Genomic DNA, 16,285 nt, shown 5'->3' on the forward strand with positions numbered 1-16,285 from the left:
ACATCATCGTATACATCGCGGTCGCGTATAATGCAATGTAATAACGATAATCATTTCCAGTCGGATAAAATAAATAACACAGAGGAGCAGCGGCAGTATTGCAAGCGTAGCTATCTATCCGCCGCGATCGCAATTGAGTGAGTCATTTTGCCAATTACGAAATCATTAAATTGTCGGATCTGTTCCTCTTAAACGGCCCTCTTATCTCGATGCATCATCAACATTGCCCCGCTTGCCGGTACTCGTTTGAATGAGCCGAATTCCCGCTTACCTGACGATGCTTGCAGCAAATCTCAATGATAAGCCGGTTTATTTCGTTATCTGTCAATCTCGCGGACACGCCTCGCGACTGTCATGGATGCCGCGCGAATTTTTATTTACATAAAGATGATATCTTTCCAATCGCAAAGTTTACGGTCGTCGGTTAATGAGCTCGCGGGAGAAAGGAAACGGATGATGTCGCGGTGAAAGCTAAATGGATTCCTATCTTGTCTTATTAAGTTTCCGTCTTTGCGATTAAGCAGGTCGTTCGATCCAAGCGCATCTGATTCGTCTCAGAGTAAGATCTATCGTGTAATGCCAAGTATCACGTGTGGCAAGTTTGACAGACGGACAACTGTCAAGAGCTACATACATAGATTTATCAAATTCATCTCGTAGATTTATACGTAGATTTATCAAATTCAGCTCCTAACCGCTATATTGATAATCTCATCAATCTTTACCTATTTCAAATCTACCTGCCATTTCGGAAAATTGCATGCGATTTTATCTGAATGTTGGAGAAAACAGTGAAAGTATTTGTTGCGAATAACAATGGAGAGACGCGCTTTTGCTTATTCGTAAAGTTCAACGTGCTCTTAATCACTCACGCAAAAGGAGATACAAATTTTCATTTTCACATTATACATTTAGCTTTCATAGGAGGTTGGAAACCATTAGATGAATAGGCATTGCATTATCAGTCTATTCTGGTCTAGATAACAAGCTAAAATCTCATTGCTCTTCGTTGTAGATGTAGATAATAGACGTGCTAGGACATGATATATTATCAGTAATCTTAAGTTTCGCTATTGATATTATCTCTGATCAGGGTCTAGTTTTTATTACTTCTGTAATACAATATATCGCGTGTAAAATACATGCAACCTAAAAAACAACTAATTTTTCAATAATTTTCTGATGTCATTGATATTAACACGCATATTTGAACGTTAAAGATCGCTCGTATTTACGTCATTCATATTTTGCGTTTTTTTTTTTTTTTTTTACAATTATATTTTTCCATGTGTGAATCCAAGGTTTCTCTACATTTGAAACACTTGTAGAAATTGGCATGAAATATACGACTGCGATGCGCATAAATAATTGCGCGAGCAATCATACTGCAAGTAGCGCGCTAATTAACGGTGTAGTGAACACAGCGCGATTGCAATTCTAATTGCAATTCTAATTGATACATGTATCGCAGATCATCGTCATTTCTCGATTTCATATTTATATGAATGTCGTTTCTAACAATAAGAATTACACATTATAATTCTCTTTAAAGTTTTCAAGTGACGTATTTTAAATACACACTTTAGCGCTTTTATATGTATTTTCATACTCGTAAATAATGACTCTCATTATCATTATACGCTTTCACTAACATATAAAGAGAATATTACATCTTTGGTGCAAGTGACACGAACCAATCAGAAACGGCGTTGAATCAAACAATTTTATCCGCGAATAAATCTGTCGAGATCAAGTCACCTAATTACACCGGATGCATTTGATTCCATCGCGCCTAACGGCTTTAAATATGATAATCAATCTTACTAATCTTCTTTCATTTCTACCCACATGTTTGCCAATCGAATAGTGGCAAGAAATAATGCAGATTTGTATACGCAGTGGATTAATCTTTTTTCATATCAACTGTAAGCTTATTAGTCAATTGTTTCGTTAAGGAAAAATCAGATTGACATTATTTATAAATTAAATCGGTAAATAAGCATCGTATAAATCTTTCTCTTTTTTTTAATTTATGTATTAAAATGTAGTCACAAATTTATTTATTTTTTTTTTTTTTTTTTCAGAAAAAAGATATTTATCGGAAGACTTTAATCATTTATATATTTCATTCCAATTTTCAAATTAATTTTGAATGTCATAAGAATCTATCCAAAGAGAAATCTTCCACTATTACGAACTTATTATTTTCTTACGATACGCTTCTCAATTCCGTACGCTTCTTTTTTTCTCTCCTCTCAGGATACTGATGTCTATCGGAACAGAGCGCCGAGCTACTTTACATATTTACGAACTTTTTTGAATTTTCTGAGTTCATCCGCAATGAAGTCCTTCGGACGAGCTCTTACAAGCTCATTATTCTCGCTCGGCACGATTTTCACTTCCACGACTAACGTGGTGCATCATCATTTTCCTTTTTTTTTTTCTCTCTTTGCAGGAGAGCGCGGATACCCGACGAGACCGATTGCGCGCGACGGAGGGCCGCGTGCCGTGCGGTTCGGCGGCGAGCGTCGGGGTGGAAGGCGTCGCCAGCGCTTGGGGTGTCCAGAGACGGCAGTCGCCGCCGCCCCTGATATCGCGCAGGCTGGAGTCGGTCGCTGACGGCGTCGCCGTCGCAGCAGCAGCGTCCTACAACCCCGTCGCCGTCACGCAGAAATGCGTCGCTACGAAGAAGGGAGCCGTCGATGCTGTCGCGCCGAGGCAGCCGCGGATCTACCCGGGTCCTCCTCTCATTGCTGAGACCAGCAAGGAAGATGCTATGGAGCCAGAAACCAAGGAGGAGGACGAGCGACGCTCATCGACACCGAGTCCCGAGGTAGCATTTTTTTTTTCTCTCTCTCTCTTCCGGTTAATTTCGCCGTATCTGGATCTTGGGAAAATTTGTTTTGCTGATGTGTGACAGAGCGAAAGATATATTTCAGGCGGATTTATACTCATACTACATAGATCGCGTGAACTTTGATCTGCCGGTAGAGATTACGTGTTCCTTGAGGTTGAAACTCATCACTTTACGTGTGCGATGCGATTCGATGCTAGTGTTTGTTGCGGATCAATTTTGATTGTCTAGGTGGTTTATGTGTTATATTGTTTGTTTGCGTCAATATTAATATCGACGCATGTCGTTCTATTTACATTGTTGGAGCGACGTATCAATTTTAAAAGAGTTTAATGTGAAATGTGTATCAATTAAAATTACATAACGTAATTAAAATTGGCGAACGTAAAAACGTTTTCAAAATAAGACGAGAGAAGCGTAGCAAAAAAGTAGTAAAAAATATTATTAGTATTATTATTAGTTGTCAATCTGACAAGGATTTTGTAATTATGAATTCTTCTCTCGTATATGTATTTTGTATAGACACAAATTACGCTTCAGAATATAATTTCACAGGAATTTCGCGCTTACGTTAGATACGGATTGTAATTCATCTCGAGATCATTTTGTTACGAGTTTATTCCTGTGAAAGGGGCAAAGGTTGAAAACCACTGCCTTAATACACGAATTGCCTTGTGGCGCGCACGAGTATATACACCTTCACTAACGTATCCCGTATTGATTTTACGGAGCCCTCACCTTTCGTCTCTGTCTCTCACTGTCTCTTTCTCTCTCTCTCTCTCTCTCTCTCTCTCTCTCTCTCTCTCTGTCCTGCCATTCCCGTCTCCCTCGTTCTCCCGCACGTATACATGCATTTCCTCTCTTCTTCCCTTCCCGAGCCTATCGCTCTGTCCTTTCTCTTTCGCTTGGGTCTGCCCCTTAAGTCGTCACCCTCCGCTGTGCGGCATCGCTCCGAGGATCCCTATTCATCCGCACTTGCGCACGTGTTGAAAATTTCAAGCTCCAAGCACGATGCACGGCACGTTCCTCTTGTATACGCTACTCGACACAGAGGGAATTGATGCTTTTTACAGATGTAAAACTTGTTCGAACGTTAATTGTTCGAGCGAAGTTAACGATACCGATAAATAAAACCATATATTTGTTTTAAAGCAGCAAAGGATGCTTCTCTCATATACATATGCATCGCTAAACGTTTTCAAAAGACTTATCACTCGGAATCGATTAGCGGGTAAGATGACTAGGCAAAACGAATATCATTTATTGATTCTGAAGATGACAACTGTTATCTTCAGGATTAATAAATGATATTTGTTAAGAAAATATTTGTCGATGAAATCGCGAGAAATTTATTGTATTATCGACATGAAGACGCGCAAATCAAGGAGGAAATTTTTCTCGTTACAGTTTTACTTGAGGAGAAGTAAACGTTATAACGAGGATGGCAGTAGCGAGGAGGAAACTAAGCAGGGTAGCACTTCGCTGCCCGGTCACAGGCTACCGTCTTCGTATCGCGGAACTTGGCCCATCAGAAGAGACGTATGGGCTAATCAGCAGATTGGCTTTCCGGCCCAGCAGAGCACATCACTCGCTGCGCACAATGTAAGTTGAACGATTATAACGGTGTATTGTGTTGCGTTATTCCATCTCTCGCATATACAGGGTGTCCAGAAACCATCGCATGTCCTCGATCACTCCAGCGTTCTGACGTGATTAGGACAGAAGTCGATGGTTCTCAAACATCCTGTATATAGATCCCAAAAGGTATAAAGAACTGCCGTATGAGAGATGCCACAAAAAACTTTAATTAGATATGATTAATTAGATTGTATTGTTATCTAAGAAAGTGTAAACGCAACGTGAAATATGTATCCATGAGCAGGATGTGGCCAGCGTGATGAGTTTTTCATCGAATTCTGCGGGTCTCGAGAGTCATTCCGCGGAGTTGCAAGGCCATCGGCGACTGGGCGCCAAGGTAGACGTGGTATACAACCTGTTGGGCATGCTAGAGAAGAACGGTCGGGACGATATGAGCACCACTCTGCTTTCTATGAGCACCTCTCTAGATAGTTGCTTGGTGATGAGACAATCCGGATGCCTGCCGTTGCTCGTGCAACTGATTCACGCGCCAAGACAAGATCCAGACACTCGGGACAGGGCTATGCAAGCGTTGCACAATGTGGTGCACGCTAAGAGCGACGAGAGAGCCGGTCGTCGGGAAGCGCGGGTGCTCCGGTTTCTCGAACAGCTGCGCGATTATTGCCAGAATCTGAGGATGTCCCTAGAAAGGGGCCAGCCTGCGGATGATCTCGAGAGAGGACATCCCGCGGCAACGATAGCCGCGCTCATGAAGCTGTCCTTTGATGAGGCTCATCGTCATGCTATGTGTCAATTGGGTGGTCTTCACGCGGTCGCGGAACTCATCGAGATGGATCATCTGGCGCACGGCAGCGAGAGTGACGACCAAAATTGCATTACATTGCGACGATACGCGGGAATGGCGTTGACCAACCTGACTTTTGGCGATGGCAACAACAAGGCGCTACTCTGCTCCTTTAAGGAATTTATGAAGGCTTTGGTCTCACAATTAAAAAGTCCCAGCGACGATCTTAGACAGGTGACCGCGAGCGTTCTAAGAAATTTGTCCTGGCGTGCCGACAGTAGTAGCAAGCAGACTCTGAGAGAAGTAGGAGCGGTGACAGGTCTGATGAAAGCCGCCATGGAAGGTCGCAAAGAATCCACTCTAAAATCTATACTATCTGCTTTGTGGAATCTGTCAGCTCACTGCAGCACAAATAAAGTGGATATCTGCGCCGTGGATGGCGCACTGGCTTTCCTTGTCGATATGCTGAGTTACAAGGCGCCATCCAAAACGCTTGCGATAGTCGAGAACGCTGGCGGTATTCTTAGAAACGTGTCGAGTCACGTTGCGGTGCGAGAAGACTATCGAGCCATCGTGAGGGAGAGAGGCTGCCTACAAGTTCTTCTGCAGCAGTTGAGATCACCCAGTCTCACCGTGGTCAGCAACGCCTGCGGAGCACTTTGGAATCTGTCTGCGAGGTGTCCTCAAGATCAGCGTCTCCTTTGGGACCTGGGAGCTGTGCCGATGTTGCGCAGTCTCGTTCATTCCAAGCACAAGATGATTTCGATGGGTTCCAGCGCAGCCTTGAAGAATTTGTTGAGCGCCAGACCCGGTTGCAATAATCTCGTTCATTTGGATTCCACGGCACGGGGACTCGGATTATCGACCCTACCGAGTCTGGCTGCTCGCAGACAACGGGCTCTAGAGCAAGAAATTGATCAAAATTTGGCCGAGACTTGTGATAACATTGAGCCGAGTACTTCGCCGATTAACAAGGACGATAAGTTCACGTTTAAGCTAGATCACAGTTTTCTCGGTATCAATACTCACGGTCTGCGCACTTACCAGTTGCACAGTCAGCCCAGCACATCTACCGCCAAATGTAACGGAGTAGCTAGGAGTGAAAGTAGAGATTCCATGCGTTCAGTGACAAGCACGCACTCTGACACCATGTTCGAGAGAGTAAATCGTCATGTTCTGAATGGCGCATCGCCTACCGATTCGCAGATCAAACAACAATCTTCGTCGCTTCATTCCGCAGTTGGATTTGACAGCGCATGTAGCGACACTAACACGAAGGCCACTTCTTCCGAGAGGAAATATACTTTGCGTTACAAGAATGCTATACCTGAACGACTGAGACCATCCGACGGCTTCGACATGAACGAGCTGAGATGCACAAATTCTACTATATCATGGGCTACAGCGCCCAATCAAGAACCATCTCAGACCTCATTACACTCTTCCATTGAGAATAACATGTCTCTGATCGATCAGAGCGCGTCATCTTCGTCCAAGGCCGGCAGCCAGTCCAGCGTTTCCGAAGAAGCCGAAGCAACCGTGTGCGCTAAGTCGGATTATAGACGAACAACCGCGAAAGCGGTTGTTGATAGCTCGAAGCCGGTCTCTTATTTGCGTGATATTTCTCCCATGAAGGAAAACGCAAATTTCAGCAATGTCTATGCGGAGAAAGCTTTGTTGCGTCATGATACTCTGAACAGCATTCAGAAAGCGATATCGCCTACAATCGATTCAGACGGTAATTTGTTCGGCGATTACGCCGAAACGGACTTGGATCAGCCGACCGATTACAGTCTGCGCTATGGCGAGCAAACTATAGACGACGAGAAGCAACATTCCGGTTTCTTTTCGGCCAACGATCAGGGACTTCTACACGAGGACACAGTTAGAACTTATTACACGGAGGGAACGCCGCGTGAGACGTCCTTGAACTCATCCAGGGCCACTTCCGCTTCTGATCTGCAAGACGATAGTCGTATAAGGAACTCGTCGAAAAAGTTACCAGAGCGATATAAGGTGAGGCCCACTGAGGACCACAGTGAATGCAAAGCGTTGTCCTTGACGGACGTGCCGAAATTGAATGACTTCGCCGAATCAGAAACGCAATTGAATTTGCGAGGCGCGACGCATCTTACGGACGATGAGCGCGCAAATCATTCGTTACCGTACCTTAAGGAAGATTTGGGCAAGCAGCTCAAGGCGGTTCAAGAAGACGCATCCATCCAAAATCATTCAAGGTATACTTATATTAATTTCTAAATAATTATTCATTACATTTCATATTTGTGTTGAATATGTGTGTAAATATATTTGAATAATTCTATTTGGATTATTATATACATATCAAATTAGAATTTTTGTTAATAATCATTCTTTGCGTTAACATTTGCGTAGTGTAAGAACGACGCCGATTTCGATGGTATTAGGCAGCTCTGAATTTAATGATGATCACGATGCAGAATCCAGCTCTAGGATTACTAGTTTAGGTAAATTAAAATATTTAGAGTGTATTTTCTAAATATTTTTCTTTAATTTAGATAATTTTTTTTTATAAACAATATAAATTTACAGACTCTAAATCAAATGATTGCAAAATAAATAAAGATCTACCGTCAAGTGACATTGAATTCTCATCCAGTAATAATACCGGTTTAAAGACTTCTAATAACGACTCGGGATGTAAGTAATCTAACCTTGCGAAACTGAAAAAAATAATATGTGATGATTCACAATAAACATGAAACATCTTTCCGAATATATCCAGATCAAATCAGTGATGGAGACGAGGATGATGAGGATCTATTAGCCGCTTGTATTAATATTGGAATGCAAAATAACAGGTAAAAAATTATAAAATATTAATGAGATTATTAAAAAATATTAGTAATTATATTATTATTTGGTAAATTTGATATACTTTTTTAGGCATAGGCATTCCTTCATAGGAAATAATCTCGAAAAACTTCCTCGATCGGAAAATAATCTGACTCGATATCAAACTAGTCTCGCTCTTGATCAAGTCGAATGTAATGGATCTGTAGAATCTAACAGTTCGTTATTTAATATAAATTATGCGGAGTCTCATGGAACTACAGCTGAAAGTGATTTATCAGAGAAAAACAAGAAGGATAATAATGAAAAAAGCGTTCAATTGGAAGCAGCTACAGTAAGATTTTTCAGACTTTCTGCTATTAAAATTTTTTATATTGTTTTTTATTTTAATTATATTCTAAATTGTAATATCTCTTTTTTTCTAGGTGATGACAAATATAAATAACGAATACATGCATAATATCGAGGAATCAAATAATATTTCAACCATGACAGCAGTAAAAAATGATAATCTTGATAATAATTTCTCAGTGATAACTGTATTACAGAAACCTGACATGTTCTTAAATAAGAATGTATTCGATAACTTTACCGTAAATGATGAATGCGATACAGTTAAAAAAGAATCCATTATACGAGTGGACGAGGCAACAACCGATGATCAGATTTCAACGGACATTCCATCAATGAAGCAATCATTTACAAAAGATTCCGAAAGTAGTGAATCAATTGATTCTGTCGAGCAATCCGAACACGCTCTTCTGGAACTGTGTATCCAATCCAATATAAAATCCGAAAGCAACATTACGATCAACCAAAGCAATGCAGACTACGTTAAAACGCAGTTAGAGTTATATAATGAACAAATAGACTTTATAAAAGAAAGAAATAATATTTCCGAAGAGCTATCCGAGATTGACGGCAATGCGAGTGAAAAACCGGAGGCACCATTCGAAATTGTGAGGACCTCGGACGTTTTACATCGCGAAAGCGCAGAGAAGCATATAAAAGAAGAGACGTATAGACGACAAAGAGATCCCGACGCTATGATTGCTTCGTTGGATCGATTAACGGCAACGTTAGTTCAACAAACTGAAGCCATACGCGAACGAGATTCCAGCACAATGAAACAGAGTTTGACATGCGACACATGGAACGAGGATTCTCCCAATGACATTTCTTTCCCCAGCATCAGCATAAGCGCGCCGCTGGTCGCTTCGTTCAACAGTGACGCACAAGAAGATCAACGAACCAATGTGTTGGAAAACAATATGCAAGTCGAGAATAATGAACAGACCGGCATGACAGAATCAAAGATTATTCAACGTGAAGCCATCAAACTAGCGGAAGCCGTGCATGCCGAGGCAAACAATCAAAACGAGCTCGAGACGACGAGTTTGACATCTATCGATCTCGAGGCAATCAAACCGCCGTCCTCGATGGGAAGTTTGCTATCGTTGACCGCGAGCTATGCCGGCTCCGCTGACAATAGTGAAACTTTTGTCAATCGGGACAGATGTTATTCCACATCTCTGCCACCGGTATCAACGAGATATTCCGCCGATCCTCGCAATGTACGGAAAAAGTCTCTGCCATTTGGCGTAGTGGCTAAACGAGCGCTAGGCCAAAGTCAGAGTCATACATCTAGTCTGGAGAATTTGCTAAACGAATGTACTAGCTCTCATCTGGAGAATGTCAAGCCGCCGTCCATGATGGACGAATTGCCAGATGTGGGCGATATGGAGAACAGTATGCTCAGCGTGGCTAGCATCACATCGGAGATCGCGGACTCAAAGGAACAGGATTCACACAGTCTGACCGGCAGTGACTCGGCGGTATTCGAAATGCTAAAGCCGGTCGCCAACGTATTATCCATGACATGCATGCGTTACGCTGAGGGCATGCAAAGCAGCGCGAACAACAGTCTGAGTGAGTGCCTGGAGAATATCAATCCGCCGTCCCTATTTAATGAAGTGAGCGAGATGGATGAGTCCACGATGGAAGCGACTACCGATACCCTATGTAGCGATACTCTGTGCATAGAAACAGAGCTGCACACCGACGAGGCAGTGCATTCAATCGTGGCGGAGGTGATTGACGAAGCAGAGAATGACACCGATGAAGCGGTCACTCCGATCTCATCCGAATATTGTGTTAGTAGCTCGGCAGAATCAACGCCGAAACGGCGCCCGCCGCATCTAAAATCTCACTTGACCCCGAAGCAGAAACGGAACTTGACAAAGGAGAGATATAAGACGTATACCATCGCCGCGGAGATTGTTAAGAAAGAACAGGAAGAACGCCAGAAACAGGATAGTACTTGCAACAATGAGGAGGGTGATAAAATTCCACGTGAAAAGTACTCTCCCTTCTCGAAACTAACGCCAAAGCAACGCAGGCAAGAAAATAGAGCGAGATTCCAGACACAGGTGCTGGAAAATCCCTTCCCGGATTTAAATCTGACTCAAACTCAGGAAGTACAGGAAGTACAGGAGTTAGTTTCAGCTAGAAATTCTGGAGAAAAGCAAGAATCCACATCTCCTAACAAGTCCTCGATTCCTACGCTTACAAAGTTACCCATGTGCAGGGCGTTGAGAAGAAAACGCGGAGATTCCCAAGAGAATAAAGAGCGTTATCGCACAAGGACGTTGGACGATTCGGAAACCGTATTTAAAGAGATCGAGCATAATCCTGTTTCAAGCTCTAATGCGACGGAAGAAGGGCAAATAAACGCACAAGGATACGCTCACGAGGAGATTCAAACTATGTTGGAGCAGAATGCCACCATCGTGTTGAACAATTTGAATGAATCGAATAAAGCTAACGGAGATGATATTTTACGTTGCGAAACCGTTACTTTGACGTCACATAATTCCGAAGTGGATCGCGACCTAAGAATGCGCTTTGTAAACGGGCTTTCGAAGAAACTGATGAGCACTCAACACGTTGACAACGCACAAACTCTTGCAATAAATATCAACCATGAGGAAGCAGAAGCTGAGTACGCACTCACTCACGAGGATCTGGGCTCAGCGGATCAGAATGAATTAGGCAGTGATGAAGAGTCCAACTACGCCGACGAGGAACAGGAACCGAGAGAGACGAAGAGGCCGCGAATAATTAAGCCGGGAATCCCGGGTCGAGATCCGAGCGTGGATTCCAACGCGACGGATAAATCTGAGCCGGAAAGCCCGAAAGCGATTCGAGGACGAAGAAAGGCGCTTTATTCGAATCCAATAACGCGAAAGCCGACACCGCAATCATCGCCGTTGAAGCAAGCAAACCTTATCAGCGGAATACCCATAGGTCGCAGCAATACCTCGCCCATTGTAAGAGCTACTAGAGTCACCACTTTGCGACAGAACAGCAATAGTTCAACGACTACTACAAAAGATCTTCCGAAAATCAACATGAGTCCAAAGAAAACTCCATCTGTTGCGAACGCGGAGAAAAAGACGCGAAACTTGGCAGCTGTATCCAAGAGGGCCTCTGTACCTCAGAAGGGATCTTCATTGACCTTCACAAAATCCACTAAGCGTCATAGTACACCTTCGGCCTCCTCATCGAATTATCAAAGCGATAGTAAATTGCCTGAGGTTCCGATCAAGCCATTGGAACGTCAAGGAACCTTTACAAAGGATGAACCGGAGGTGGAGAATGCGCCAACGGTGCATTCCGCGTCCGGTTCCCCGGTAAAGACAAAGATTGCCAAACCGATTAAAGGCGCTTCGTCAAAGATATACCCGGCGACAGGAAAATCCAAGATCTCCGTGAAAGCGTATCAGCCAAAAATGACAGCCAATAGCTCCGAAAAGATGCAACCGCCTAAAGGACTGCTGATGGCGCCGAAAAAGATGTCCACTGGAAAGATAATTACGCCACCGAAAGTTCTCAACGCATCCCAGAACGATAAGACCTTCCGGAAGGTTGATTCTCTCGGGCAACGATCCAACAGCAATTCCAGTATAGTCGCCAATTCGTCAACGAGCGTGCAAAATCGTAAGCTGGCAAAGGAGGCGACAAGCAAAATTGCAAGTCTCTGGAAAAAGGTCGAAGAGAGTAAGAACAAGCAGCGTTTCGAGAAACCGGATACCAGGCAATGGATAAGGCCAGCCAATAGTACCACCGAGGTGGACGCTGCACCCATCGCCGCTGCAACATTCAATAACCCGCCGGCGTACAAATTGTTTCGCAGTTCCACGTTCGAGGGGATCTCCCAGGAGGACAGTAGCAGTGTCGAGACGTCGCCCTACAAGTCCAGATCCAGACCACCAGTCTTAGGTATGCAAGTCGGACCTGCTGGCCCAAAGTATAGAAATTCCTGTGACTTGACGGGCATGAACGCCAACGAGGCACCTTGCAAGATTCCGGTGAAATCGTCCGAGGCGTACAAGCGCGAGACGACGCAGCTGGGCGATAGCTTGGTGACCATGAGGAAGCAACAGAGCGCTGAGTTCGGAACAGAAACAGATCTCACCAAGAGGATATCCAGGCTCGGCTCCTTCATCCGAGTAGATCCGGCGACAGCAGCGGAAAACGGCGTCCGGACGCCGGCTTCGGCGATCGTGCCGCCGTTCAACTATAATCCAAAGCCAGACATTCCATCGCAAGCAGCCAAACCTAGGTCGGACGAGGGTCAGGGTAAATTCGAGATGACGGATTGTCACGCGGAAATAGTCACGGGATCCGCCAGAGTGACGACGGTATAGGGGAGCTGGGACGATCCCCAAAAACGAAGCGTATAAGTTCTGTAATAATCGACTCTCTTCGTTCCAAGCTAGTCATTGTACATTTGCTTGCTTCTATATGTTCGCCCACATTCGTCACATGTGATACGCATTATGAGTAGATAATTTTAATCATTTTCTTTTGCTGTCTCGCGTACAGATCCTTCGACATTTTACGCGAAATAATAAAATAGTCACGTATAATAATATCCATGATATATTGTATGCATAAGCATCGCAATGCCAATTTCTTCGATACCGACAAAAATGTGTGAAATATTAGCGGGAAATCTTAAGATCATTCCTGTGTCCATTTTATCTGTTGTATATATACATGATAATATAGAATAATTCCGAATTTGAAAGAAGAGAATCACAGTCGAAAATCCATAGTGCTTAGCGATGATCTTGGATCGGTTATTTATTCAATTTTGTATATATCAAAAAAAAAAAAACGTGAGTGAAGAATGTAGAAAGTTTTAATAGTACATGTTTAAAATATGCGTAAAGCATATGCACTGGTACATCGCTGTACATCTTTGTACGCGAATAAGAAAAGACGCATTCGCGGGGAAGAAGACCCGGCGATCTGTATTTTGTTTCTATCATATAAACCGATTCGTATCATCTTTCTCTTTCAAACGGATGCAAAGTTTAATTACTTTTTAAAGACTGATAAGTAGGATGATGAAGACCTGGAATAAGCTCGAGCATCTTCGACCGAAGATTAATCATAACGAGATAATATCGTTTGTATCGACTGTGTGAACGTAGAGCGGTCTAAAGTAGTTCGCTAAAACTGGGATTATAATAACGGGACAAAAGATTTTATAAACATTATCTTAAGTTTCTAGTCTACAGGTAATATACACACACATTCTATTTTCATCACACATACTATATTGTATATCGCGGACATCCGTTTCATTTCTGAGTGACGTTTATTGAATTGACACTGTTACTTCTGTGGAGGTAAATATATCATTAAAAGGTGTACAGATCACACATATGCAATTAGAGAGAAATTACTCAAGTCTCTGAAATCGAAATATACTATAATTTTATTATTTAATATTGTTTTATTTTTCATTCAGAGACTGACGTAGGCAAGATATATTCTTTTTTCTTTTAATTTACTTAATTTTCTTTATCGTGTCAATTTTCCTTCTGCGGGAATCGTATTATTATCGAATTCTCATCGAAAGGAGAGAGATTACTTGGCATGTGAATTAGAATTATATATTTAATTTTTAAGAGATTTCTTTTATGTAAACAGTTTTACCCTGTTCCAGTTCGAGTTAATTAGATTTAACCCCGCCAACTTGGAACCATATCAGGGTATCTTTGCGTTGTTTCTTAAAACATATTTGGTCTGTACACTACGAGATTATTGTAATTATTTTTTTGTAACATTATTTCCACTCTAAGTTTTAAGAACAACTTTAATTATATTTTGCGCTTTAAATTTGCCAGATATCATTATAATTTGTACATTACTTGCAGTACAATAAAATTAATAGCTAAAAATACCCTTTTTTATCGTAAACTCTAAAGAGATATGTCATCGATTGTCTGCAACTATAAAAGAATAAACAATGTAGCGCAAATAAAAAATATTTATTAATCCTTACAATATTATTTATCATATATTGGACATTCATACAAATTAATGGATTTATCTTCAGATACTGACGCGATTACGTTATTTCGTTGTGGATTATATTTTACTGCCCATACCTATATAAAAAAATATCATAAAAAAAAATTATTTGTATCTGTATTAAAATCTTAAAAAAATTGACATTAAACATATCTGAAAATTATTTCAAGTTTAGCGGACATACCTGATCTTTATGCTCATCGAATGTATGCAAACACTGTCTTTGCGCTAATTCCCAGATCTTGACTGTATGATCAGAACTGCTTGATGCAAATTGCTGACCATCTGGTGAAAAAGACACGCCGAGTACCCAAGAAGCATGACCAGACATTGTTCCTGCTAGATTTGCATCCTTGCTAAATAAAAACAACAAATATAAAATATTATTAATGAATTTATTTTAATATAAAGTCAGTATAATTATGTATTTATAAATCTCTAATTTTCTTACACATCGTACAACTTCATATGACCATCATCAGATGCTGTAAGGAGCAGCTGAGAATCTGGCGAGAAACACAGAGACCTGATAGGCATTGCATGACCTAAATAATAAAAATTGGATGAGAAAATAACATTTTGATAATAATCTTTGTAATATATTTGAATTTTTTGTATCTACCTTCTAATGTTCGCAAAACTTTTCCATAAGCAACATCAAAGATATTAATAATCCCGTCTATTGCACCACTTGCAATATATTTACCATCAGGACTCTGAAATGCAATTCCATTTACAAAAGTTACATGACATATAGTTTAAATTTTTCAAATGACTTACATAAGCTACACTCAGTGTAAATTTTCCACCTCTTGTATCTAAAGTTTGTTCTTGTTTACCACTTTCAGTTCCATATAAATGTATTTTACCAGCGTGACTGCCAGAAACAATAAATTTGTCATCCGGAGAAAAGACAACAGTCCAAATATCTACTGGACCAACTTCAATACTCGATAATTTGTCTCCAGATTGTAAGTCCCACAATTTCAAACTTGAATCAAGGGAACTAGAGGCACATTCTACAAATTTATACAGTAAAGTTTAGATTTAAAAATTAATATACTTTAAAATAATAATTTCATTCATTTACTTGATCCATCCGAGCTGACAGCTATAGATACAACTCCTAAGGAATGCCCACTTAACTTATGCTTTATCTTCAAAGCACCGTCTCTCAGTTCCCAAACTTTTACTGCATCATCTACAGAACCTGTTACTAGATATTCTGCAATCTCATCTTCATTGGATCGTATAGAATCTCTATCAAGTAATATAACAATTAAAAAAGTATAGTTCTTTCATCAAATAGACAAATTAAGATAACACTTTAATTATACCGTGAATCTTCATTATCTGGTTGAATGTCCTTCTTTCTCTTTGGACAACCCCATGCACAAGTCCATATACTGTCCTCGTGTGCATTTTCTGTTTTATGAGTTAAAGAATGCTGGAAAAAAAAGAACAAAATACAGAAAAAAAGAGAAACTATAAATGCAAAGATAATAAGTAAGAAAAATAGCTCTACTCTTACCATCTTAAGGCAAATAAATTTTTATTAAAATGGATGCAGCGTGTGAACTTTTTCCGGATCACTTTAACATTAGTACATATTTAGTATATCCAAACTTTTTATAATATTTATATATAAAATGTGTATTAATATTGAATGTTGAGCTAAGCAAGAAATGTCTCCAAATCCCTTACTGCCTTTGTATATAAGCAATATATATTTGTCCTGATTACTATATACGCGGCATCTAGTATGAATCGCTAAAAGTAAAGGCCGGCCACACAAACAACAAAGTTGCACGAGACGCAGAAGCAGAGAT

The 16,285-nt window shown here is 41.1% G+C and overlaps 2 protein-coding genes across 4 annotated transcripts in view; one reads left to right on the forward strand and one right to left on the reverse strand.

Annotated features, from left to right (window-relative positions):
- The window catches only part of LOC126851269 (uncharacterized), a 34,427-nt gene extending 19,998 nt beyond the window's left edge, over positions 1-14,429 (forward strand). For all 3 annotated transcript variants that reach the window (XM_050595016.1, XM_050595017.1, XM_050595015.1), the window contains 8 exons: positions 2,456-2,833; positions 4,262-4,456; positions 4,737-7,474; positions 7,632-7,723; positions 7,809-7,916; positions 8,002-8,077; positions 8,163-8,403; positions 8,495-14,429. In XM_050595016.1, the coding sequence (XP_050450973.1) occupies positions 2,456-2,833; positions 4,262-4,456; positions 4,737-7,474; positions 7,632-7,723; positions 7,809-7,916; positions 8,002-8,077; positions 8,163-8,403; positions 8,495-12,778 (8,112 nt within the window). In that variant the 3' untranslated portion in view covers positions 12,779-14,429. The remainder of the gene's footprint in view (positions 1-2,455; positions 2,834-4,261; positions 4,457-4,736; positions 7,475-7,631; positions 7,724-7,808; positions 7,917-8,001; positions 8,078-8,162; positions 8,404-8,494) is intronic.
- LOC126851290 (WD repeat-containing protein 61) lies at positions 14,395-16,279 on the reverse strand. The gene is made up of 8 exons (XM_050595058.1): positions 15,988-16,279; positions 15,794-15,903; positions 15,547-15,716; positions 15,237-15,475; positions 15,079-15,172; positions 14,908-15,001; positions 14,641-14,812; positions 14,395-14,533 (listed from the first exon to the last, which is right to left on the reverse strand). The coding sequence occupies exons 1-8, from the start codon at positions 15,988-15,990 to the stop codon at positions 14,432-14,434; spliced, it is 984 nt and encodes a 327-aa protein (XP_050451015.1). The 5' UTR covers positions 15,991-16,279; the 3' UTR covers positions 14,395-14,431.
- Between the last annotated feature and the right edge of the window lie 6 nt (positions 16,280-16,285).

Source organism: Cataglyphis hispanica, chromosome 8 (genome assembly GCF_021464435.1).
Source record: "Cataglyphis hispanica isolate Lineage 1 chromosome 8, ULB_Chis1_1.0, whole genome shotgun sequence".
Lineage (NCBI taxonomy): Eukaryota > Metazoa > Arthropoda > Insecta > Hymenoptera > Formicidae > Cataglyphis > Cataglyphis hispanica.